Below are 26,318 nucleotides of genomic sequence, written 5' to 3'. Positions count from 1 at the left end.
GAAGAAAGTCTCAGGAAACTTGGGCCCCTTCAAAAGAATGTGAGAGACTGTGCTGTTTGTGAAGCAGAAACAGAAATCCATAAAGAGCTGGCTAATGTGATGGTGAGGCTTACAGGCACTTAAAAATGCAGAAGCGACAGTGAACGCGAGAAACCCATCACCAGTGCTTGAGGAGGTGGAGCCAGCGCTGGGGGGCAGGGGAGGTCCCGGGAGAGGGCGGCGGCGCACGGCGGCGGGGCTGGCGCCTCCTTCCGAAGGGGCCACGGGGCACAGGCCGAGCAGAAGCCGAGCTGAGAGCCGGAGTCGAGTGGGGACCGAAGGCCCGTGAGCGCACGCCAGGCGTGATGGGCCGCTACCTGCAGGAGGAGAAAAGCAAGCCAGCTCCTGCGGTGCCAGAGGTCAATCGGGAGGACTCACACCTAGTGAACATGCCTGGCGTCGGTGTTTTCAGATTTGCAGGTGTTCAGAAGTTATCCACTTACGTACCATTCCTGAGAAAAGAAACTGCACAGATTATTGTAACCAACTTAAAATTGAGTTTATTAACTCAGCCTCGTACCGAAAGACTGTATTGGGCTCTGGAACCACTGAAACGTAAATAGGTTTAAAGATCTGTTGTAATTTGTGTATAAAATGGAGTGAAACGTTAAATTCCTCAAAAGGGTAAATAATGGGGAAAGCAATAGTTAAGAGTGTTTGGATGAGACTCTATTAATCGATGTCAAAAGCAGAATTGACGGGGGCCTGGGATCTAGGTGGAGAGCGGGAGCTCTAGTAAAAGCAGCAGATTTCTGCATTTTCACCGTCCATCTCAGTACTGACTTCGACAGAAGAAGGAAGGATGAAGAAGGCTTTTGGAAAATGTCAGCGTAACCACTATTAAAAGCAGAAGAGATTGCTTTTAACTGAAAACTAAAATACGTATACGGACATGGCAAAACATAGAAAGCCAGCAACGTGAAGAATAAAAATATATATTTAGGGTAAGTAAGGGAGGCTTTTAAAATTACGAATAAATTCCGTATTGCCCTATGTTGATAAATTTGAAAATCTGGATGGAATGGACTGTTTTCTAGAAAAAGACAAACTTTCAGAATTGCCTCAAGAAATCTGCAATAGAAAATCATTAAAGTCTCACAGAAGCGTGAAAATTAATTTTAAAAATGACATTAATTCCAGATGTTTTGCAGGTGAATTGTTTTAACATTTCAAAGAGGAAATATTTAAAGCTATTTAAACTGGCCCAGAAGGTAGGAAAAAACATTCATTCTATACAGATAGCATGAACCCAGTACCAAAAATTGTCAAAGAAAGTAAGAATAAGAGGTTCAAAAGTTTAAAAGAAATATGAACAAATCAACACCAACCGTATGTTACGGGAACATTAATCCATGACCAACTAGGGTAGCATGCATTCCAGAAATACCAGGTTGGCTTTCTGGTAAAAAAGAAATATATATATAGTTTCCTGTATTTGCTGAGCAAAGGTGGAAAGCCATACACTCAATAAATGCCTAAAAATATCATTATTCAACTTAGATTCCTGATAAAACTTACTACAGTATGTTTAAAGGGCCATGAAGTCAGCAAAGTTACTGTGAGACCCTGGACACGTGCCTGTTAAAAGTCCTGTGACGCACGGGGGATGTCAGGACCGCTGACGTTAGGAAGGCCTGGCACCTCCTGCAGCTCCATTTCATTTTTGCTCACTTGAACTTTATCTTCCCTGATTCAGAATCACAGACTAACCTCTTATTTGCAGAACAGAAACTGAGGCCTGGCAGGGGACGAAAATGGCCCACGTTGCCACGAGCAGACCAGGTCCCCAGACCCCGAGCCCAGGCGCTCCGTGGCTGCAGGCCTCACGTTCCGTGACGGGCTCGGAAGGCGCCACGAGGAAACCTGGGGTTACGTGGCTGGCCTCTCAGGAAGTCGTGATTTCCTTTTCCAAGCAGAGCCGACCACTTGTTTCTGTCTGAAGCCGGTGGCCTGTGTCCCTGAGCACTGCTGCCCGCAGAGGGCGCCATCCTAGTGCGGATGAGAGCGGGAAGCGGTGCAGGGACCCCGGCCCCCAGGCTGGACTCACGCGGCGGCCCTTGACCGGACGCCCTGCGGACCAGCGCGTGGGGCCGGTGGCAGGGGCTTCCGTGTGACCGGAAGGGCTGCAGGGAGACGGTGACCCAGGGCCACGTGGGTGATTCAGACCCACGCTGAGCCTGGAGCGGGAGGGCGTGGCGCGGGGCCTGCCTCTTGCCGCTTTCCCAGCCTTGGAGCTGTGTTCCTCGTGGCGACGCCCACCCACCTGCTTCATCTCCCAGAGGAAGCGCTCCCCGGCTCGGGTTGTGTGCCGTCTTCCAGGCGAACGTCTGTCTCTCCCGGGCTGTGAACTCCCCGCAGCCAGGGACCAGAGGCTTCACGTCTGTCCTCCCGGCACTGCTGGTGCACACGGGTGGGGCCGACCGTGTCCGCGGAGGAGGGAGTGGCGGGTAGGACGCACGGATGCGCACAGACTTCGCTGGGGCTGGCGAGGCCGGCAGGTTGGCGTGTCCACGTGGATTTCTGTCTTTGGTTAGACCGGGAGACGGGCCTGTTTCCTCCCGTTTCTCGGACCAGCAAGGCGTCCCTGGTGCACGGGAGGCAGCCCAGCCACGGGGTCCGCGGGCCCCGCTCAGGACGCCGGGGGCGGCGGGGCGGCGGGCGGCGGGATCCCCACCCACTCCAGGATGTCTGCGCACAGGGACTCCACGGCGTCCAGCCGCTCGATCTGCACCAGCTTGGTGAGCAGCTCCGGGATGCTGTAGCCGGCCGTGCTGATGCGGTCAAAGAGCTGCAGGCCGTCCGTCATGCCCCCGATCTCGTCCCGCTTGAGCCCGAAGCTCTCGGCCAGGTGGCGCCACGTCTTCACCACGGCCTTCTCCGAGTTGTACGTGGTGCTGAGCATCCGGCTGGTCTTCTCCAGGCAGTCGAACGGCAGCTCCGTGGGGCTGAGGCCTGCGCGACAAAGGGCCACGGTCAGAGATCGGCAGAAGCGCGGCACCTTCGAAAAGGCTTTCTAGACTCTTTTTTAAAACTGTAAAATAAAACACAAATGCAGAAAACCACACAGAATATATGCTTAAGGTGAACAACTCCCGGGACACTGCCAGGCACACGCGAAGCCCCTCCATTCCCCTGACCCAAGCAGCCCTCCAGGACGCTCTCTAGGACAGGGTGGGCCATCACCAGCGCCTTTGATACGGGCCGCTCTTACTCAGGTCCCTTTATGGGGACCACGGTCACCTTCATGAAAGGTGCTCCAAGGACAGCCTGGCGTGGGTGTCATCTGAGCCAAGTCACTGCCAAGTCAGTGGCCTAGCATTCCTCAGACCCCACTGTACGTCAGACTCGGCCAGAGGCACTTAAAAAAGAACGTGTTTCCACTTCTGGAAGATGCAGTAGACACGCTCTTCCCTCTTCCTCCTGGTAGCACAGCTGAAGACCTGGGACACACCCACAAGCACAGACAAAACGCCTGTCAAAAGCCTGCTCTCTCAGCAAGAAGAAAACACTCGGACAGTGACTGCCCTCTTACAGCCAGACACACAGAACAGCCCTGGTCCCACTCCCTCCAAGGCCAGCAAAGCTGAGTGGGAGCCTGGGCGTCCACCCCCAGGAGGCCGTAGCACCAGGTGTGTCGGCAGGGCCAGGTAGGGACAGGGGCTTGCTCCTCACCGGCTGGTAACAAGCCTCCCCGCGCCCGTGGTGTTGGTGGGGACCACTCGGAAGAGCAGGTGCCCACCCGCACCCCCACGGGTGTCAGCGAAGGCCGAGTGGGAACCCGCGCATCCACGGCCACCTGGCGGTGACAAGGGGTGCCCCTCCCCCGCCCAGGTGTGTCAGAGGAAGCCAGCTGCACGGAAGCTTCAAGGTAAGACCCTGAGTCTCAGAACATCACATAAAACTGTTCAGGTTTCCATAGAAACTCACTCATCATGACCAAGCACCAGGAAGATCTCAAATGAGTGAAAAAAGACAATCAGTAAGTGCTGACACTGAGATAACAAGAGATGTTGGGGTATCTGACAGAGATTTTAGGGAAGCCGCGATAAACGTGCTTCAACAAGTAATTACAAACATACTGACACTTGAAACAGATGAGAAAAAATAGAAAGGTTAACAAAAGAAAGTATAAAGAACCAAACGGAGGCTTCCCTGGTGGCGCAGTGCTTGAGAGTCCGCCTGCCGATGCAGGGGACGCGGGTTCGTGCCCCGGTCCGGGAAGATCCCACACGCCGCAGAGCAGCTGGGCCCGTGAGCCATGGCCGCTGAGCCTGCGCGTCCGGAGCCTGTGCTCCGCAACGGGAGAGGCCACAACGGTGAGAGGCCCGCATACCGCAAAAAAAAAAAAAAAAGAACCAAATGGAAATGTTAGAACTGAAAGATGTAATAACCAAGATTAAAAGCTCAGTAGATACGGCAGAATAAAGAGGAAAGAATTAGTGAACTGGATAGCGGAATAGAAATTAGCTACCTGAACAAGAGAGAGAAACTGAAAGACCCAAGAGCCAAACCCAGCCAGACGGCCAGAGAGGGTCCCCGGGAATAAGTGCCCCCTGGACCTCCACTTACCTTCCACGACGCCACACACATTGGCATACACGTCCAGTATTTTCTTTCTTCGACTCTGAATCTACGAAAAAAGGTGAGTATTAAGTTTCAGAAAGCGAGAAAACGGCAGCAAAGCACCTAATTCTCCACCTCAGTGTTGGCGAGCAGCCGCCTTCCCGATTTCCCATCAGAAACGCTGAACCGCGGCCTGGCAGGAGCGGCTGTCAGATTTGCAGAAGGAAGCCTCTGCCCTGGGTCACCCAGCTCCGGCGCCCTCCTTGCTCACAGGGCCTTCCTGGGCTCCACTGGACATTCAGACTCAAAGACGACCAGAGGCCACGTCTGGCCTCGGTCTGTATGGCAGGACGGACCTGGGGGCCCCAGCCTGCAGGGGGGCTCCTGCAGGCACGGAGCCGTTTGGCGCTCTCCAGAGCGGGCGGCTCAGGGTGCACACGTGGCCCTCGGAGCCACCATCTCTTGGGACGACCCCACAGGCCCCCTCCAAGGGTCGCTGAGCTGGGCAGCCAGGGCGCATCCTTGTCGGGAGTGACCCCGAGGCTGCACCTCGGCCCCCGCGGCACCCGGCCGTTCTCTGGGCGGCAGGCGTGTGTGTGCACGTGCGCGTGTGTCTTGTCTGGGTGGGTATATTCCAGTATGTTTACAAAGGATGTGCTGTCCTGTGCTGTTCCAAGCCATTTAAACTTTCTCCTCTTGGTTTGTTATTCTTTCTCTTCTTCTATAAAGCTGCACAGTAAGGGAACTAACTTTTCTGTCCTTAATGCCTCCTTTTGAACCTGCCTCCTGGCGGGGCTCGTGGGAGGAACCCCCGGACTCAGCAGCGCCTGCTCAGTGGAAGGCGGTGTGTTTGGGGGCCGGGCGTGGGCCTCACCCCGGCCGCCTTGGTGGCGGTGGACGGCTTCTCCCTGGCCAGGTGGACCAGCGACAGCAGGCACAGCTCTGAGGGGCCCTGCCCGTCGGGGGCCAGCTCCTCGTCGCTGTCCAGGCTCCGGTTCAGCAGCTGCTCCTCCTCCGATGAGGCGTCGTTTTCACTACGGAGACAGGGTTAGGGTTAAAGGTGTCCGGGCTGGCTGGCCTCACCCGCTGCCCCAGCAGTGGGGACTGTGGGCACCAGCAGCTGTCCCCGCTGTACCGAGCGGCTCTGGGCACGGGCCTTGAGACGGAGAGACACCGCTCTGGGGCCTCCCCCACCTCCTGGCCGTCCACACCCGAGTCTCCACCGAGCAGATGGGATCCCGGGCCGGCGCCGCACCCCGCAGACGCCTGGAGTTACTGGAAACAAAGCCGAACACAGCCTGCGCCCGGGGACCCCCTCCGACGGGGGCGGGGCGGGGGGCTTCAGGACCCCCCACGGGGGGCAGGGGGGCTCACGTCACCCCCCTGCCCCCGCCCAGGCCGCGGCCCTAGTCACGCTCTCGAAATCACTCCACGCAGACGAAGAACCACATTCTTCCTCATAGGCACCCTGCTCGCCTCCTGTGGTTTGGCTGAAGATCGATTTAAAAACAAAGAGCCCTGTGTCCTAGCAAGTGGGTCACGGAAGCGAAGCCCCGCCGCGGCGCCACGTGGAGGGGCAGGACACGGAGCCCGGCGCGGACAGCAGGCGGCCTAGCGCCCCTTCCCGCTCGCACCCCCGAGGGCCTGCCCGCCCGCCACACCATGGGCTGCTGTGCCCGACTCACCTCTTGGCCGACTTCGCCGGAGCTGCCGTCAGCTTCTCGAATTCGTCCTGCTCGGAGAACATCACCACGCTGTCTGTGGGGACGGGAGCAGGTCGGGGAGGCGTCAGCATCCGGCCTCCCCGGAGGGGCGCGCGCGCCCGGCCCTCAGCCCACGCCCTCCCGGGCGCCCGGCCCAGGGGCTGCCCCCCACCTGGGGCTGCTTTCTTCTCCTCCTCCTGGCTCACGGGGGCTTCCGGGCTCTTCACGGGGGCGCTGGGGCAGCAGGCTGTGGGTACAGAGGGCGTGGGCGGCCAGCTCACGTCGGGGGGGAGCGGTGGGGGGGGCGGGCGCGGGGCACGGGGGCGGCACCTGGGGCGGGAGGCCTGGCCTTCAGGATGTAGAACATGATGATGAGGACGAGGGCGACGGCCATGGTGAAGATGGTGGACATGGCGATGACCAGGGCCGTGGCCAGGTGTCCTTGGCCCAAGAGCTCTGCTGCGGTCGGGAGAGAAGGCCGTGACTCGGGGCTCGGGCCGCCCTGTGAGGCCGCGGCCCCGGTGAGCAGTGGCCCTGCCGCTGACCCTCCAGGGGACCCTCGGGATCCAAAACGCTGGCTTCGTCTGAGAACCAAGCGCTAAAAGTCCGCTCCGGCCGTCACGTCGGGACCGCCCGTCCGGCCCCCTTGCTGGCCAGCGGTGGCGGATGCCCAGGTTGCTCCCGGGTGTTTGCTCTCGGTTCTACTTCTTTGGGGACCCAGCAGGTGGGTGTGGAGAGAAGGGGGCCCACGAGCTAAACTGTCCTGAAGACAGTTCAATCCAAGATTTTTCCCAGCAAGAGCCGGGGTGGAAGCGTCGCCTCCGAGGGCCGAGACGTGATCCCTGGTGGGGCTCCAGCTTCTCCTGCAGCCTCGGGCTCCGTGTGCCCAGGGCCCAGGCAGAGGCGTGCCCAGGCTGCCACGCACCTCCTCTGCTCGTCTCCCCAAAAAGGGAGACCGGTCCTAATTCTCTGAGGGAACCAAGCAGGACCCGCTCTCCCGAAGCAGGATCCAGGTACCCAGGCCCCCGGCCCCCGGCCCCCAGAGGGAGGCCGGCCCCTCTTTGTTAAAAAGCACTAGAGCCGGTAGCCAGGCGCTGCCCCTCCAGGTGGGGTGCATCTGGGTGGTCCTCGTGTTTTCCTTTCCTCTGTGCTGGTGCCACCTCCGTCCTGGAGGAAGTGAGGTTCAGAACTTCAGCTAAGTTCCTGCCTCAGTGCTCCGTGTGAATGCAGGGGTCAGGTTGGTGGGCCGCGCGCCCTGGGATTCTGAGACGTGGGCCCGGAACGTGCTTCCCAACCGGGCAGCACGGGAACAAGCCCCAGTCTTGCTCCGAGAGACACCAAGGCCAGGGTCCTGCAGCCCCCCAGCCTTGAGGACTTGGGGGTGAAGCACAGTTACTGGAAACAAGTATTAAAGTGTCGGGTGGGCAGGTTCATTTGAAAGCCAGCAAGGCTCCCCTGAGTCAGGCCCAACCCCAGGGGGCTGGCCTCCCCTCCGGCTCCCTGCTGTGTACACCTGGGTCACCAGCGTGGTCCAAGGGGCCCCGGCACCTGTGGAGGGATTGGCTCCCCTCCTTGCAGAGAAAGTTGCTAACTTCCAGCAGCCAGGGCCTGAGCGCGACTGACACGCGAGGGGAGTGATCCGAGGTGGGGAAGGTCCCGTTCTGATGACCCTCCTGTCCCCCCACACTCTCGGCCACCCCTTGGGGCCGGCACCCTCGCCGCCTTACCTTTGTGGACGAGCTGGGACGGGGACAGGGCGCTACTGCCGGGCGTGCGCGGGAAGCTGGTAGGGACTCCCGAGACAGCTCCCACACCTGTGGGGACGGCGGTGACAATGGGTCCCTCGAAAGGACCCGGCTGCCCCAGCCTTGGAGATGGAGCACAGGCTGCGGGCTGAGCGCCCCCGGCCCCATGGATCCAGAATTCTCATGAGGAAGGGGCTGGGCCGGGGCCCCTTCACCGCTTAGAGCTCATGACAACCCTACAGAGTGCCCGGACCTCGCCGGCGATGTTGCTCCCTACGTGGGACACACGGGTTCACAGCTGCTCAATCCGAGGGATTCAGACTCGGTCTCCACGAGCACCCGTGGGGAGGAGAGAAGCAGGTGTGTGTGCGCGTGTTTGGGGGGAGACACCTGAGGGATTCCTTCCATTGCATCGAACAGGGACGTTCTTGTAATACTTCTTCTAGTTATAAAACGAATACAGGCTCGTGATTTAACACCTGGAAAATATCAGAACCCAAGAAAGAAGGGAGAGGATCACCCACAGCCTCACGGTCTAAAGTTGACATTTTGATGTATTTCCCTCTAGAATCTTCCTCTGATAACGTTTTTGAAACAGTTGTGACCGAACGGCTTAAGAACAGAGATGAGGTTTCCTTCCCTCAAAACTGTGAAGCACAAACTTGGCTCCTTCGTGAACGGTGTCGCAGCGTCTGGTTCTGGGTCGGCTGAGTCGGCAGCGGTTTGTCCTGTTAAACCGCCCGGACGGTAGAACCTCCTTAGGTCCGACTGAGCTCTGTGATTCGTAAGAGGATCGTGTTTTAATACGTTTCCTCCCGTCTGGCTTCTGTCTCTCCGGGTCCGGGGTCATTCGCGGCTCGGGTTTGCCTGAGTGAGGACAGGTGCGCGGGGCCCCCGTGTCCAGACGGCCATCCTGGCCCTGCAGGACCTGGGCAGCTCTGGAGGTGGGCGGGTGGAGAGGGTGGAGGCTGGGCGGGACAGGCAGTGGGGGACTGGCCCCGAGTGACCGCACTTCTGTTTGTTTGGAGACCCTCGCGGGGGGGAGGGGGGAGGACACGTGGTCCCCGCAGCCCGACCGGGCCGCTGTCCCCCTGGGCGGCCTCCCTCGTCCGTAAAACACCGCCGGCTGCTCAGGTGTCCCAGGACCAGAGGTGCCTCCGCTGGAGATTTCGGCTCCTGCAGCCCAGGGCCTTCACCCCTATGAGCTGCCGACCTTTGCCCTTTGCCCTCTGCCCACGGCGGGGCAGCCCCTTCCCCACGCCAGGCTCGTGCCCGCGGTCCCCGCCACTGCCAACTGCTGGCCCTCGGGTGAGTCCTAGCTCTCCCGCTGAGAGGGGCGCGGGAGGCCGCACAGGGTCTTCGCATCCTCTCCCAGGTGGGCTCCTGAGTGCGTCCAGGGCCTAGAGGGACGTCCCTCGGCCTTTCCCCCACCCACCAACGTCCGACACATCTCGTGACTGAAGCGAGATTTAACCGGCATTGATTTCGCCATCTCTCCTGGGGTGGGGGGCAGCGTCAAGCACCACCCGATTTCCTTTCAAAAGCAAACAGGTTGCTGGGAACCAGGCCATCTAAGGGGCTTGAGGCAGCTGGAGCCGCATCTCAGGAAGACAAATCCCCGTGGGCTCTGCGTGTGGGTGTTTGTCGTCTCCGTCTGTTCCTGTCCCTCTCTGCTGGGCTTGCCCATGCGGCTGGTGACGGGCTTGGGGACACAGACGCGCCCAGGCCTGTGGTCTAGAGAGAGACAGCCAGAGCTGCTGGCGGCTGGACTTACGAGATGCCTCTGCCCCCCGACGGGAGGGGCTGGCACACAGTGACCACATCCCCTGCCCCGCAGGTGCCCCGTCCCCGCCGGGTGGCAGCTGGGCCTCTGCCCTGATTCATGACACCCCCAGGGGCCTCCAGCTGGTGTCACCTGCACAGCCCTGGGATCCTCGCTGATCTCCAGTGGATCAGACGGACTGTTCTGGGCACACTGAGGGGTGGGGAGGCTGCGTGGCCGGTGGGCATCTCTGTGGGCAGGCGCCCTCGGGACAGCGCCACCGGGACCCTGCACAGCCGAGTCTCTGAGTCCCCGTCCCAGGCTCTGCTCTGGTCCCACGGGGACTGACTCGGCACCAGCACCAGTATTTGGTGTCGAGAGGTTTCTGTCCATCCAGCACGTGCCTCCCGGGCTGGCTCCTGAGACGAGAATGTTCCTCGGGGCTGGGTGGTAGGCGGGTCCGTCCCTCCACCCACAAGGGAGCAAAGAGGCGGCGTTTTGTAACCGGGGTGAGGCGAGGCAGGAGACCCCAGAGGAGAGCAGGCGGGTCTGGGTCCGGGTCCGGGTGTGCGCGGCCCTCCGCTGGGTGGGGGTCGTGCTCTGGGGACTGAGCACCGAGCACGTGGCTTAATGTGGCCGCACCTCCACGCCGGGGTTGGGGGGCGCGGGCGACCGGAGTTTCTGCGGCCCTTGTGGTCTATTAATCCACAAGCTGTGGATACTCCGGCTTGTATCAGAGTTCGGCTGGGATCCTCCATGTAGGGCACAGTTTGGATTTTTAGGGACGATTTATGGACTCGTACGGCTTCACGGGGTGGCCCCGGTGCAGAGGCTGGGGCAGCGGCGGAGCACCAGGGCCTGGCTGCTCTCAGGGGACGCAGCTTGGACCCCACGGGAGCTGCGACAGGAGCAGGCGACGGGTGTGCGCCCTCCCGGCTGAGAAGCTCTGCCTTAAGAAACAGCTGGAATCCTGCCGCTGGGGCCAAGGCTTCACCTTCGCGCAGCAGCACTGCTGGGCAGAGAGCTGGCCCTGGACCGGGCGCTTCGGGCGCCTTTGTCCCTACCATGCTGGACGGGGGTCGGGGTGTCCCCCTGACAGACGAGGAAACTAGGGCGCAAAGTCAAGGACCTTTCCAGGAGTGGAAACTCATCGTGAGGCTCCGCCGTGCAGAGAGGCCTCTTTCTTCAAGGGCGGGCATTATGCGCAGGGCTCGGCCTGCAGGACAGCTTCCCACGGCCTGGCCTGGCTGGGCTGCTCCAGCACTGAGACGTGAGGCCTGTGTCACACGCTGCCCTGGGGTCCATGCCATGCTCTTTGACGTGGTCTGTAGGGTCCACTGTCCAGCAACCTGGGGTGTCAAGGGGCTGGCTTCACGGGGGTCCAGCCCAGGCGATTACATCCAACCAAAGGCTGGAGGCAAGGGGCTCTGGGCTCCCGACCGGTGGGACCCAGGCATCCAGCCGGCGACTCCGGGGACCTGACCAACTCCTGGCTTTCCCGGGATGGGGCTGCTGGCAGCCCCATGAGTTGGTCACTGTCAGCCTTTCTGGCCCTGTCTGCTGATCCCTGAGCAGAAGCCCCAGATAAAAGGTCAGCGCAGAGGAAGGTGCAGACCCCAGAGGTGGAGCCCACCATGGAGACCCCCTACCCAGCAGGCTCCACGCCCCACGTAAGCCCACAGAGCCTCTTGGCTGCATCTCCCCATTTCCCAGAGGGACAAACAGAGGTCAGGTGACTTTCAGGGTTGCACAGCAGGACTCCGGGTCCCCTGACTCTCAGCTTCCCTTCCTTGCTGGCCTCCTTCAGGGCTGGATCCTGCGAACCCACTGGGGGCCGCTCTTGAGATAAGCAGTTAATTACGGGCTGGGGGCCGGGGGTTACGCGCTCATTGTCGAAGTCTGCTGGATTCGGGGACTCTGCTATCTTTCCCCGTGTGATGGGTCTCGTGTTGGAGGAGAGGAGGGGCTGCTTCCCGGGCTGAGAGCTCTCCGGCTTCGGGGTGGCTAGTGGGGTCCCCCCCGGACGAGGACACGGGCCCCGTGAGCTTTCAGATGAAGGCCCGTGGGGAAGAGCTGCACAAATCCCAGGTTCCACAGCAAAGAGCTTTTTCTCAGTAGGTGGGGGAGTGTCTGCCGTCTTCCCAGACAGGACTTCATCCCAAAGGCCCCTGGGATTGACCCGTTTAGATTCCCCAGCAGAAGCCACAGAAGTGGCAGCCCAGGCCTCTGGCCCTCCTCTAATTTGTGAATTAATTAGCACCTGGCTGGGTGGGAAAGCTCAGCTTTAAAGCCGTGCAAACTGTCCTTGCCAGGTTCATCTACTTAAGGACTCTGGACGGGAGGGAACGCCCTCCCACTGCCCAAGGCATCTCCTCCAGCCGATCCCAAGGGCAGGAGCCCTCCTTCGCTTCCTCCTGGTGCTTTCAGGAGGCAGGCCCTTGTTCTAGTCTCCCTGACAAGATGTTGTGAGAAAGCGGGGTGGGCAGGGCCCCAGTGCAGACCCTCAAGCTCTCTGGAATGGGAGCGGGGTCGCACGCAGCCCAGGACCAGACCCCCACTTCCCTCCCGGCCGTCCTGTCGTCCATCCGTCCACCTGTCCCACCTTGTTCGTGTCTCTCCCGACCACAGACCTGAGAGGCCACACACCGCCTTCTCTGAAGCAGAGATTCCTGGCCCTTCCTCATAAATGGACACCCAAGAACGTCAAACCAAAATTAGAGCAGGAAAGAAGCAGCCCGAGGTGAGATTCTAAACTTGAGAGACTTTACGGCACGTGCGTTGTGATCAATCCTCATATTCCCTTGGCCTCGTCTGGTTTATAAAACACACGTGAGAACTCACAACTGCTGAGCCCTTTGCAGCGTTCAACAAAACACCTCGGCATTGTGGGTGTTTGCAAAGATCGTGAGAGATGGATGGTCCACGTTACAGATGAGAAAACTGAGGCTCACAGAGGTCCTGCACTGGTGCTGACCTGCATCTGACTCGTGGTTCTGCCACTGCAACCCTGCCCCGCCCCATGGACCTGCAGCCTGCCGCCGGCGCGCAGATCATCTCTGTGCTCTCACGGTCACGAGCCAGGGTGGGAAGCTCCCGTGTAACGCGAGGTATCGGAGCTGAGCTGGGACCACTGCCGGGGCGCAGACACTCACATTCCTTGGTGTTGGGGGGCGCCAGCAGGCAGGAGTAGCAGACCATGCCGTAGATGTTCCGAGGCCTGTTCTCCAACATGTAGTAGCTGCGGGGCGGAGAGAAGACAAAGCAGACAGGTGAGCAGGCGTGAGCACGGAGCGTGCTGAGCACTCGGCATGCCCGCCACCAAAGCCGGACACAGGAGGGCAGGCAGGCCCCTCGGGCACAGTCTGCAGCCTGGCAGCGTTACGGGCAGGGGTGTCTAGGCGAGACCCTCCCCCACCCTGGCCCTCCTCCGTCTTCCTGGCACACAGGCCCCTGCTGGGGAGGCTGTCTGAGCTGTGCCCCAGCCTGACAAGGCTCCTGGGCCCAGCGGGGTGATGAGCTGAAGGCCCAGTGAGAAGCAGGTTCTCAGGGTTTCTAGCATGTTCCTCCAGGAGCTGTCAGGGGCCTCCTCCTAACTGGGCCTGCATTCAACCCATCGCTGGTCTCTAGCACCTGCTGCGCCCCGTAATTTTCAGAAACGTTTTTCTCTTCGGGGCTCACTCGGCCTGTCCTGGGCGGGACGGGGGGGTGAGGACGCAGCTCAGCTGCTTCATTTCCCTCCACCCGAAGCTGGCTGTTCCCTTAGGGCCCCGCGGCCCTCTGTCTCTGTGTAAAGGTCAGACTGCCCACACTCTGGTCTACACTGTGACCTTCCCCAGTTCTGTTTTCTGTTTGCTCCTGTTCTTCAAGGGCTGATTAAGGTGAGGGGCCCAAGACAAGACTCAATTCATACGGGGCCTCTGGAATCTTCCTCCGAGTCGACGGGGTGTAGCTTCTCCCCAAGGACTTCCTCCGCTCGGGGCTCCTAGGCTAGCGGATGCTCCCTTGCCCTCCCCCCGTGCTGGCGGGCAGAAGCCACCATGAACTTCACCCCATCCTCCCTCCGTCCTAGGAGGCCCGGCAGGGAGTGGCCGCGGCCAGCGGGAGCTTGTCGTGGGGAAGCAGTGAAATCCAGCCTCTCTGCGTGCTTTGTTCCCCGGCCTCCTGCACAGCCTTTCTCACAGGAAAGCCCGTGGACGGCTCCTCGTGCAGCCAGGGCCTGGCCTCCCGCTGACACACAGCGCCTGCCAAACCACAGGCAGGGACACGGCCACACAGACCCCAGGATGCACTCGCAGGGCTGAGCTGGGTCGGAGCGGCCCGGGCGAGCCTCACCCACCGCTTCCTGCCCTGTGAAGTGGAATCATGGGAGGAGCCCATCCAGATCACGAACGTGCAGGTGACTCCGAGGTCGGACCTGAGCTCCACACCTGTCTCCATCCATGTGTTAGGTGTCCTGGTCTGGACACTAGGACGGCCTCGAATTCCACACACCCCTCCTCCATCTCCCCTCCACCTCCTGCAGCCACATCCCAGCAAGAGGCATCACCGCCCTCACGGCTGGCTGGGCAGGCATCCCACACGACCCGGTCTGCAGCTCCGTCACCAGGATCTTCCAGCTGCTCTAAAGGTTTCCTCTGCCTCTGCTCCCGCCCGCTCCCACGACTCCCCTGCCTGGTCCCGGCTCTGTCTCTTCCCCAAGCGGCCGGGTTCCTTGTTCTGGACGCAGCCCGACAGCACCCTACGCGACCGCGAAGTCCGCAGGGGACCTGCGGCGGCACCAAGTGAAGACTTGCCATCCCTGCCCCCTGCCCATCCCCACAGCCTTGCCTGCACCTTCCGCTTGGCCACAGGGACCACAGCCCCACGGCCCCTTGTACTTTGTCTTGAGCATCTGCCTCAGACAGCCCTGTCCTCTTCTTGGCCCCCGTCCCCCGCCACTAAGGAGGGTCCTTCCTGGACCCCTAGGCGACTGGGCATACCTGCCCTCACCGATTTTCCACTGCAAAGAGAGGAACAAAGTTCTCCTCTTTGTCTCACTACTACCCACCTGGTGGGCTCTCAAGTCAGGGGTTTACGAAAGTAAGTACAGGAGCTGCTACGCTAGGTTGTGCCTGTCAGATCCGATTCTCACACCCGGAAGCTCTCAAAGTAAGTTGAGGTTTTGCAAAGAGCATTATTTTCTTCCCGAGGTGAGCAAGGCCAGGTGTGCAAGCTTTTCCTCGGCACAGCTGTAGTTAATCCTCGAAACTGCGTTTCTCTCGTGAATTATGTGTCTGCACCAATAAAAAACAGTCAAGGCAAAGACCTAGGAAGTGTATGTTACGAGGGACTGATTCCAGCCACCTAAGGTCAAGGTCCTACTGAAGTTCTCTTGTTTGGGCAGTGTCTGCACAAAGTCCTCAGCAATGCTTGTGTCACTGGTGGGAAAACCTCAATTCTACTTCTTCCGATATGTTCGTTTTGGTGGGCACAGGGCAACACGATAACCTCCACAACTAAATGAAAGGCTGCCAGCTATAGAATTTTTTTTTTTTTTTTTTTTTTTTTTTTTGCAGTACGCGGGCCTCTCACCGCTGTGGCCTCTCCCGTTGCGGAGCACAGGCTCCGGACGCGCAGGCTCAGCGGCCATGGCTCACGGGCCCAGCCGCTCCGTGGCATGTGGGATCTTCCCGGACCGGGGCACGAACCCTTGTCCCCTGCATCGGCAGGCAGACTCCCAACCACTGCGCCACCAGGGAAGCCCGAGAACTTTTATTCTTATCAGACTTTCTAAAGGAACAGCCTACTATCCTCCCTGGGTGTAGCTACCTGTTTCTTTGCACATTGAGAAATAATGTTCCCCTACCCTGTGTCCGGGATGGGGATGCGGGCCTATCAGGCAGATACGTGGCCATGCAGGTCTGCAGCTCAGGAGGCGGGTCTGAACCGAAGGCCGAAAGCTGCAGAGACTCGGGGTGGGGATGGTCACCAGCAGGGGGATGGCGGAGGAAATAGATGCTTCCCAGCATACATTTGAACTAAGGTTAATTTCTGCGAGCTTAAAATATCTCCCTCATCTTAAAGAGTTTTTCACTTTCAATCTGTCTCTAACTTGAAGAGTCTTTGTGCACTTCCCTTTTTTTATAGACTAACGTCCACTGCTCTTGTTTGCACACAGTCTTCTTATTTTCTATCTCCTCTTAATTCAATACAGTGATTCCAGGTGGGAGGGGCGGGCGGATAACAAGTGACAAGCCGGCTGCGAAATATTGTTCACACTGCTGCTGCTATGACCACCGCCATCATCACCTCCATCATCACCATGACCACTGCCATCATCAGCGTGTCCATCAACATCACCTGCGTCACCGCCACGACCACTGCCATCACCTCCACCATCACTTCTATCACCTTCGTCATTACCATGACCACCGCCATCATCACTGTGTCCGTCAACACCACCTCCATCACCACCATGACCACCACCCTGACCTCCATCACTTCCATCACCTCCTTCATCACCTGCATCACCACCACCTGCATCACCACCATGACCTCTACCATTGTCACCACCACCAGTGGCCTTCACCACTGCTCTCAGTCTCTATCTGCAGCCCTTGTGAGCACAGGTTGTGTGACCACCAGAGGGAGGTAGTCACTGGGTGTCAGGGTTGTACTTTCCTTCTCCCAAGGGGAACTTACCACTGTCTTGTCTAAGAAGGAAGACTGTCTTTTAGGCTAACTGTGCTTTCACTTTGCTTTTTTGGGAAGACTTTTGACACATAACAGAATTGTGGTGGAATTACAGGCACCATATGTCTCAAATATTTCTATTAGTAGCTTTTTACACTAAGTTTTTTTCAGAATACTAAAAATACCAAAAATAATACATTGGTATGGAATCTTGGTTTTCTTTCCTCCAGAGCATTCCACATGTGTTGTCTCATTTAAAGTATTCAACAGATCTCCTTGATTTGAGAGCTCAGAGGTGCTATGATGACGATGTCCACTTAGGGACACACACGCGGAGCCCGGGTGGGCGGCCCATCCCGGGGAAGGTGGAGGGAGGGAGGGACCCCGACCCTGGACATGTGCGCCCTGCTGATCCGCAGGCCTGGCTGCCTGCCGTGGGACCCGGGGCGGCAGAGGAGGTGGGGCGGGGCGGCCCTGAGCTCACCCGGGCAGGCAGGGCCCACACTCGGCGTCGTGCTCCGTGTCCCCCGGCGTCAGCACCGTGGCCCGGAAGAAGCCCTCGCAGTCCTTGTGGCGCCGGCAGATCTGGTAGCCGCCCTTGGAGAACTTCTCCGCGGGGCAGGGGACGCAGCCGTAGTCCTCGTCTCTGGTGCCGTAGCCGCAGGACTGGCCGGGGACGGGGACACAGGTGAGTCAGCGGCCGCGCCCGCCATGACCCGATGTTGGTCCCTCTGAGCCCTCCTGCCCCGCGGCGCCCGGCCCCACGCTGCCGCTCCCGCCGGGTCCCGGATAAACTCAAGCCGGTGGAGCTGCAGGCCTGGGCGCCCGACTCTCGGGGCTGCGCGAGAACGCCAAATACCGCAGCCGCGTTGGGGCTCCCGGACCTGAGATCACGGCGTGGAGCTCGTCCGGAGGAGGAGAGGCCGCGTCCAGGCCGCCAGCCACGCGGGGCAGTACGCCGCCCCCTCCCCCGCGCCTGCGCTTCTTACACTTCCGGGGCGGGCGCGGCGCGGGGTCTTACCAGGTAGGGCTCCTCCCCCGGCCCGCACGGGGGACACTCGTGGCACAGGCCCGCGGTCTGGTTGTAGAACTCGTTCTCGCCGCAGGTGGCGTCCTCCGCTCCGGCCCAGCATGCCAGGGACGCCTGCCTCGAGGAAGGGTCTCCTTTGGCCTCCACGCGCCCTGGGAGACGCCCCCCAACTCGGGGTCGGCTTCCGGAGGTTGTGGCGGAAGGACCTGGCGGGGCCCTGCGGCCCCCGGCGCTGATTTGGCGACTTCGGTAATGACCAGGCAGCCCCCGCCCTGCTGTCGTAGGCTCCATCCCAAACGCTCCACCCCAGGAGCTCCCCCGACTCCCCTCCCCACGGCCCTCGACTCCTGGGGAGCCCGGGGGCTTGGCTTCCCCCGCTTCGTGGCTGCAGGAGCGCAGAGCACGCGGCCGGCGAGGGAGCTCCGAGCAGCGGCCACCTCGGGGCCCGGGGCCAGTCGGGGCTTTGCTGGCGCCTTGGAGAGCGCAGTGAAGGGGGTGTGTGATCGCCCGTGTCGCTGCCACACAAACAGGCCGAGAAGGACACGGCTGGTGAAGGGCACGGCCGGGTGGAGCTCCCACTGGAACCTACCCAGGTGCCCTGGCCACTTACCACCAGGATGGGCAGCCAGGCCATCCGTGTGCCGCCTCTCCTGTGGGCCATTCTCTCCCGAGGGGTCACCTGAAAGACACACTTCATCTGTGCGGGGGCTGCAGGCGAGGGCTGCTCCGGGACCCCGGCCCCGCCCAGCCCCACCTTCACTGCCCCCGGGTCTGAGGGCCTCCCGGCAGGCACAGCAGGAATGAATACGCCCTAAAAGAAAAGGCAGGTTTTAAGCTGAGCCCCAGGCCCCTTGGACGGCCTCCACCCACGGCCCCCGTAGCATCGTGCCCTCCCGGGGAAAGAGCTCCAGAGACGAAGGACCAGAGCCCACGGAGGGCCGATGCACAAGCCCAGGGTAATGGCCACTCTCCTGCTCGGAGGGTCTGAAGAAGCAGGTCCCGATCCCCCAGCCGCGGGGGCGCCCTGAGAGAGGTCAGAACCCAGACCACCCATTGCCCCCGCCTCCTGCCGCCCCTGCCCGATGTGAGCTTCCTCCCTGGCACCCGTTGGAGCCATTCAGAGCACAGTTGGGTCCAGCCCTGTAGTTTTACTGTTGAGACAGCTGAGGCCCAGATAGGTCAGGGGCTGGCCCAAGGCCACACGGCTGCCACACGGACGGGGCAACCGCAGCCCGCTTCACCAACCAAACCCTGCCGTCATTGTCACTTCTCCTTTTTCAGGATCAGAGGCCTGTGTTTCCGACGCACAGCGATTTTACCTGGGAGCCTGGTGCACGGAGCAATGCTGGGCTCACCCGGTGTTCCTCGTTCCCCAGCAGCCACATTCAGGCCACTGCTGTCTCGCCTGGACACGGGGTTTGAATTCGTGACAAAAGAACACACCCCGTTCTGACGCTGGCCTGTGGGAGGAGCTTCCAGAATCAACCACGGACTCAGACCAGAGGTCAGCTCATCTCGGGAAGCCCCCAAGGTCACCCCCACCTCTAGTCCCCTTGGCGACCACCGTTGGTCACGGAAACCCACAATCCCCACCCACGCAGAGACGGAGCAGGTGCCTCGAGCCATAGCCCTGACGCAGGGACCCACTCCTGCTCCGGGGACCTCGTGTGTACAGATCAGGTACCCGGGCCCCGGGAGAAAAGCTGCCACGAGATCACTGTTGGAGAAAGTTGGGGGTCAGGGAAGGGCGGGGGTAGCCGACGTTGTGAGACGGGCCTTCTTTTCTAAACCGCCAGGACTCTGCTCAATGAGACTTTTGGGGGAGATGCACTTTCGGGAGAAGCACCCAACACACACACACGTGGCCAGCGGCCGGGCCGGGGCCTGTCCCGGGAACTCTGCGTCCAGCCGCCTCCCACCCTGGCGGGCTGTCCGAGCGGCCCCGTCGGCCTCCTGACCCCATGCTCCCCACGCGAAGGGGGTCGGTGAGGTCCAGGTGGGGCCGTGGGAGTCAGTGCTTGTTCATCACTCTCACGAACGCCATCCTGTGGGCCACCGGCCCAGGGGGTGCAGGGCAGGCTTGGCTTCCCCAGAGGCGCTCCGGCTGGTTTGTACAGCTCCCCACACACGGGGAAGCAGTTCTGCAGCAACAGCCTCTGGCCTTTCAACAAAGACTTCTCGGCAGGGAGGGGGGAGGGAGGGGTGACCGCGGATTGAGGGAGGTTATGGGGAGCGACCCCTTTCCACGAATGAGCTGTGTGACCAGGAGGAGAGGCAGGACGGTTTGGGGAGGATGCCCCACCGACCCCAGGGAGAGATACGGGGAGGCGGGCAGGGCCCTGGGGCGGAGGTCCTTCCAGATCGCTCCCCTGCTGGCCTCTCGCCCCAGTAACATCGGGTGGCTCTGGGGAGGGGTGGTTTTCTGAAATCTACTGAAGAGACGCAGAGTGCCTTCCCCACGTTCCACACAGTCCTGCACTCAGACCTACGTTTACGGCTGCAAACGCCAAGTGACGCGGCTAGATTAAAGCCCCAGCCACCTGGTGCTGAACTCCTGGATGCTTTCCTTCCAGCAAAGAGCAAGCTGGGGCCGCTAGGGAGGCGAGGGGACCGGGTCTGCTCCCGCCAGGTGGGGAGGGAAGGTTCAAACAAAGGCCGGAACTTAGGAACCGGCCCCTGGGTCAGCCGGCCTGGGTCGGGATGGTGGGTTTCCCTTGCCGGCAGCCCTGGGGCCCTTCCAAGGACAAGGCCAAGGGTTTCTCACTTAACTGACTTCTAAATATAGCTGCACCTGGGAGGCCTTCCCTGTAAACCCGAGAAGGGCCGGGCCACAGCTCAGGGCTGTCCAGGCTCCTGGATGAGCAAACCCTCGAATGGACGCAGAAAGCGAAGCAGAGCCTGTGGCTTTGGCTGCATTTCCATCATCAACCCCAACTGCCCGAGAAGGAAGGGAGTCAGGAAGAGAGGCAAGGGCAGTGCCCGGTCAGGAGTGCAGCCCCGAGGTCTGAGCCGTCACAGAGGGTAGCCCTGCCCCAGCAGTGTCTGGGAGCTGTTGGAGCCAAGTGGCTCCCCGTCGTGACCCCCGGTTGTTTTCATATGTTTGTCATATGTCCAGGGTCTCAGACCACAACTGCTGTCACAGCCTGAGGGAGGGGCCACGCCATGGGTGCCACGGGGCCCAGGCCGCATGGTGGGAACAGTGCAAGAAAGGCTGACAGAAACTCATCACTGGAGGTGTGCCGAGGACTTCACACAGGTACACACACACACACACACACACACACACACGAGTGCATGCGCACACACGTGCACACACTTGCGCAGGCACGCTCACACGTTCACAGGTATATGCACGCACTTTGAACCTCAACTTAATGTTAGTAACGACTGTTGCTGGGTGGCAGAAGTAGAATTTTTTTGTTGCTTTGCTCTTCGTACTTTTATACTGCTCGATTATTCTTTTTCCTATGGACATAGGCTATCTTGAAAATAATTATTCTAAAGCAATGGCGTTGATATTCACACACACGCGAAGTATTTGGTGATTTTGCTTTCGAGTTAATGGGAGAACAGGGCTACCGTGAGGCCAGTTTTCCCATCCTACAAAGTGTTGTGTTGGTAGAGGCCTGTGTCCCGTCCGTCAGAACATCGCCTGGCGCGTCCAGTTACCCACCGTGACCACCATCCTCCTGCTGCCATGCTCCTCAGAACCAGCCTCAGAACCAGTGCGTGACTCACTTTACTTTTTTTCCTAACAATTGTGATGACATCCCTACTCTTGCCCATAAACAAGAATCATTTGAGGTTGGAGGACTGGTTCGGGGCTGCGGGAAATAATCTTGCCCACATAAGCGACATCCACTCCCGCCAGCCCTGAATGCCACACGGGAAACATGTTCTCATTTCTTCCCTAACTCCGGAGTGGCTCAGCGGAAACAGTGCCGGACACAGCCTGTGATTTCTCATGGGCTAGGTCTTCATGCTGCCTTAGAGGCAGATGGGGCTGGAAATGACCTCAGGATGACACGCCCCTTCCACATTAAAGGCCTGTGAGCTGACTGAGGCTAGTCCCCTCACGTCCTGAGGTTTCTGAAGACTCTGGTGTGTCTGGGAGCAGCTGGAACTCCTGCCTCTGGAACTGTGGGTGCAGCGAGCGGGACAAATCCATCGTCGATGCTCACGGTCACGGGCTCCGCCGCGGCCACGGTGCCCTGGCGACTTCCAGGACGGTGCCTCCTGGTTGGGGAGCTGCTGCCACGGGTGCAGTAGAGCTGACAACAGCCTCTAAGACCGAGTTTCTCGACAAGGGCTGAAGCCAGTGAGCAGGTGGGCAGCCAGGGCTGGTCAGTCGGGGGGTGCGAGGGACCTTCATTCTTTCACGTTCCAACGTAAGGTGCCTGCGGGTGGGACAGGGAGACCTCACCTCCCCCGGGCTCTGGCTCCCTGCCTGACGCCTGCCGGACGCTGCTCTCCCCTTAGCTCTGCCTGAGCTTCCCCTCGGCTCTAAGTTCCTCCATCACCTACTTCTCTTCTTCCCCAAGAGACTCCCTGAACTGGAGATCTGCGTGCAAGATGCTTACCGGGAGGTGGGCTTGAGAAGTGGGGCTGTGATGCAGTCCCAGCAGAGACCTCAGATTGGCTGGGGTGGGCCCACCGAGTTGCCCTGGATGGGAGCAAGGGCACCATGACGGGCTGTGGCTCGGGCGAGGCAGCTTTCTCCACCCAAGGGCAGTGGCCAGGTTGGGGGACTCAGCTGCTAGCCACCCGCCATCCATCCTCCCAGCATCTGGGAGGCACACCCCAGGCTCTACTCCACCCGCACTTCTCGTGCTTCTTCCCCAGGCTGATAACTACCTATCCTGGGGGTTCCCAGCGTCCTGAGAGGCTCTTCCTCCGAGGGCTCTTGTCTTTCCCTTCCTAATGGTTATGCCGGTTCAGTCCCCCAGCAGGAGCTGCGGTGGAATTGTCTCAGCGTCTGTCCCACGTGCACGTCCAGACTAGTGGGCCCCAATTCTAGTGGCCACACCACAGGGCTGGTCCTAGGGAACCTCTAAACGTGGCGGATGATCACAAAGAGCTGAGCTTCCTGTTATTCCTCTTTTCTGGGCAACGCTGTGTCCGAGGTCAGACAAGAATTCAACCAGAGCCTTCTGTGATGATCGTTCCAACAGGTAGTGAACTTCAGGGAAATTGAAAGGAATCCGATCTAAAGCAATCTTGATGGAAGGGGGTTAGTCTTATCAGGATTTACATGCACGTCTGAGGCCTTTGTGTCACATCCTTCGTATAACCCTATAGAGATGGAGGTAATGTGCTGTAGAGGAAAGAGTGCTGGACCAGGGTGAGGCCTTGGGTAAGAACCCCACTAAGAGGCTTGTCTCCTCAACTGGGAAGTGAGGGTCTCAGGCTAGACGATTTCTGTGTCCTTCCACCTCTACTAGTCCATGGTTACATGTAGGCTACACAGCGAAAGCTCTTGGCAACACTATTAATATTGGACGTCCTAAGTCTTGTCTGTTAATTCCAACATCTGGGTTGTCTCCGGGTCTGTTTCTATCGACTGCTTTTTCCTGGATTCTTGGGTCACATTTTCCATCTCCTTCATATGTCTGGGAATGTTTTATTTCATGCTGCACAGTGTAATGATGTGCTGTAGAGAATCTGCTTTATAAAATCCTTCACTCATGGCAGCCTGGGTAGCACAGGAGGCGTTTCTATGGCATAAATTCTTGTCCTGGACCATTTGCTCTTCAGAACAAGGACCCTGTTCCAGGTCCAGTAGGAGGATGGGGGTGCCCTCGGCAGATGGTTCTGATAAGACCTGCGATATATGTGCTGCAAGTTCCCCATCCTAATGTTTTATCATTTGAATGGTTCATTAATTAACAGAATTTCACAGATGTTCTGAAGCCGACTTGCCCTCTTCCAGGTTTGGAGAACCTGCTACCTTTGGGTCGGTGCTTTGGGCCTGCTGCATCCACGCAGCCACCAGCCCTGAAACTATGCTTGGAAAAACACTCCGCACCAACTCCTCTTGGAAACATTGTGAAACACACGCCTGCCCGTCCATATCGTACTCAACGCCTCTTCCGCACAGACCTGCATCTCATCTGGTGTTTCACCAGCCTCAGAAGTCTCTGCCTGCTCACCTGTACCCTGTCCCTCAGTGACTTTATTTAGCCAAGGGTCACTGGGAAGATAATTATATATTTAATCTCTCGTTTCCTAACAATAGTCGTCAAACGCGGGCTCTAAATCAGACCCCCGCCATGGGCTTGATGATTCTACCAGGGTCCGTGGCCGCCACGTTCGTCACCACCTTCTGCTTGAAGTGCCCAGACTCCGTATCCACAGCCCCACACCTGGATGCACTTCAGCTGAGTGAGGAAAGATGCTCTTGCCTCCAGCTGCATTTAAAGCATAATTGACGGGGCATAGAAAACCGTTTGACGCCCAAGCCTCCTGTCTCACCAGGCCCACCAGGGAGCCTGCGGAGGGAAGACACCTGAGGACCCTCGCCTTCTGATGGATCCGAGTGATTCCGTAGGGAAGGATGCTGGCTTTCCTTGTGTTCCTACGATGGGTGCAGCTGTGGCTCGGCCGCATCTGCACTGAGCTAAGTATTATGTCTTTGTAACATTTTTGATCTTCATTAATTATAGCTCAAGAAAGCTGGCAAAGGCAGCCTGTCTCTTTAATGTAAACAAGATTAATTGCACGGTTCCTGCACAAAATGAACTACCAGCAGTTTCACAAAAAATGTTTGTCTTTAAGCAGGCTTTGGATTAAAAAAAAAAAAAAGTAAAACTGTTACAGGAAGCGCTGAAGCTGCCACATTAGCGTGCCCGCGAGCCTCGCCCTCATCGTCAGCCTAAACGCACGCCCGCCTGCACTTTCATCCTCCTCCAGGCCGGGGCTGAGGACAGGAAGGGGGGAGAAGTCCCCGCACACACAGCGCCTCCGAAGTCTGGAATGCAGCCTGGCTGTTTGAAGCCCAGGTTTACACCCAGCACCTTCCCTCATGCTCGTCGTCCAGACTCGCCTGCTCTCGCATCAGCCACAGGCCGACGGGCTGGGTGCTTCATCTTGTAACGATCGCGTAATCCAAGATAAACACCCGGGATCGCTATCACTTTCATTAATAACCGTGAAGTATTCCTTCCTTCAGCAGGTACAAAACCCAAACAGGCGAATGCACTCCATGGGCCGAGGCTCGCGGCGGCAGGGGGCCAAGGGCAGAGGGGCAGCTGGCGGGCATCTCACAGCCACTCAGTGGCCCCAGGACCGCGGCTGGGCGGCGGCGGAGCTGAGCCGGGCACTTGCCTCTCCGCCCGTCACCCTCCAGTGTAGGGGCCCCTGGAGTCCAGCCCGGGCCTGCGGGCTGCCCTCTGCTGGACCCCCACCCCACCCCCACCCCCACGGGTAAAGCCCCAGAGCAAGGCTTTGGACCGGGATGCTGAGAGCTTAAGGCGCATCAGAAAGATCGGCATGGGGATCGGGTCCTGCAGGCTCCCAGACGAGAGAAGGCGGTGGGTTTGCCGCAGGACGAAGGCGCAGGTCGTGAGCATCTGGGAGCTGCAGTGCTAATGAAATAGAGCCTCCCCGCTGACACGTCCCCAGGAAGCGGCCTCCGTGGCTGGAGAGCAGACACTGAGCTCAGGGACCAGGGAGGAAAGCAGTGGAGTCAGCGCCCAGCCCTGTGGCTGCCAGGGGTTCCCGGCTGAGAACGTGCTGGACTAAGGCCTGACGGAGTGTGTGCTGGTCGGGGGTGACGGGGGCGGAGCATCAGCTGCAGCGAGGCCAGCGAGGGCATCCGGGGGCCCAGTCTGCCCCGGGGTCAGGGCACCCACGTGGCGGCCTGGGGCTGCGCCCTGAGGTAGGCGCTGAGCTCTCCCCAGAGAGGAAGGGGCTGGGGAGGAGAGGGACTTTCCGAGTTCGGAGACACAGGGGCTACAGCAGCGGCCCCTGGAGGCAAGTCTGGAAAGTGGACACCAGACCGCCTGTGGCGGAGGGGAAAGAGTCCAGGGAGGAGCCGGACGAGGGTCACCGTGTGGCCCGTGAGGGGCCTCTCGATTGTCACAGCCTGGCGCTGCGTCCCTCCGCACCTCGCTTTTCTGGGATGAAACAACTCAGGCTGTAAGCTTTCCAGGGACCCTGGTTCCAAGGAAGTCGCCGGGCCGAGGGGCCCCTGCGAACGTGGCCCTGGAAGTGGAGGGAGTGGCCGGGCCACTGGGCTGTCCTGATGGCCGGGCCAGGCTCTCCCCCACCATGTCCTGCGTGGTCACGCAGAGCCTGGTGGAGACGGTGCGGAGAAACGAGAACGACACACCCTCTGAGATGCGGGCTTTCCCGCAGGACTTCACCCCGGGGCTCGGGCCCCTCGTAAAACCCCGGCACGCGCGCGTCTAAGTGAAATAAGAGACTTACCCACGGTCGGCACCTGCGGCCTGCACTTCTTTCTGCCACGTGGAAGCGCACACACTGCATCCCGGTCCTGGGCAGGGTGCGAGTCGTGACCCACGAGTGAACTGATTCCACGAGGCCCTCAGGGAGGGGCTGGCAGCTGAGGACACACTGCCCCAGGGGGGACGGGCATGGAACTCCCACCAGCAACCAGGGGGGAAGGCAGCTCCGGGGAGGGGCTCCTGACCACACGGGAGCAGGCCGGGCTCCGAGGGGCAGTCCTGGCTCAGCCCCGCCCGCACGCGCACCGTGTCTCCCGGTGGTGGTTTCTCCGGCGGTAACCGACAGCCCTGTGTTCGATGGTCGCCACGTTCTAACTCTGGTTTTAGGACCTGATCTGA

The 26,318-nt window shown here is 59.7% G+C and overlaps 1 protein-coding gene and 1 long non-coding RNA gene across 2 annotated transcripts; one reads left to right on the top strand and one right to left on the bottom strand.

The window, feature by feature from the left end:
• Positions 1-1,566: 1,566 nt before the first annotated feature.
• On the bottom strand, positions 1,567-25,997 carry EDAR (ectodysplasin A receptor). Its single transcript, XM_073790929.1, has 12 exons — positions 25,942-25,997; positions 18,125-18,193; positions 17,506-17,628; positions 16,969-17,150; positions 12,965-13,050; positions 8,033-8,119; positions 6,636-6,764; positions 6,478-6,552; positions 6,288-6,360; positions 5,477-5,636; positions 4,609-4,669; positions 1,567-2,991 (listed from the first exon to the last, which is right to left on the bottom strand). The coding sequence occupies exons 2-12, from the start codon at positions 18,173-18,175 to the stop codon at positions 2,669-2,671; spliced, it is 1,350 nt and encodes a 449-aa protein (XP_073647030.1). The 5' UTR covers positions 18,176-18,193; positions 25,942-25,997; the 3' UTR covers positions 1,567-2,668.
• LOC141276293 (uncharacterized) lies at positions 16,935-24,895 on the top strand. The gene is made up of 3 exons (XR_012325559.1): positions 16,935-17,508; positions 17,591-17,763; positions 18,796-24,895. It is a non-coding gene; the product is annotated as an uncharacterized lncRNA (long non-coding RNA).
• Positions 25,998-26,318: the final 321 nt, after the last annotated feature.

This window comes from Tursiops truncatus, chromosome 14 (assembly GCF_011762595.2).
Source record: "Tursiops truncatus isolate mTurTru1 chromosome 14, mTurTru1.mat.Y, whole genome shotgun sequence".
NCBI lineage: Eukaryota > Metazoa > Chordata > Mammalia > Artiodactyla > Delphinidae > Tursiops > Tursiops truncatus.
Note: the sequence above shows the minus strand (reverse complement) of the source record. Positions and strands in the feature narration are given on the sequence as shown.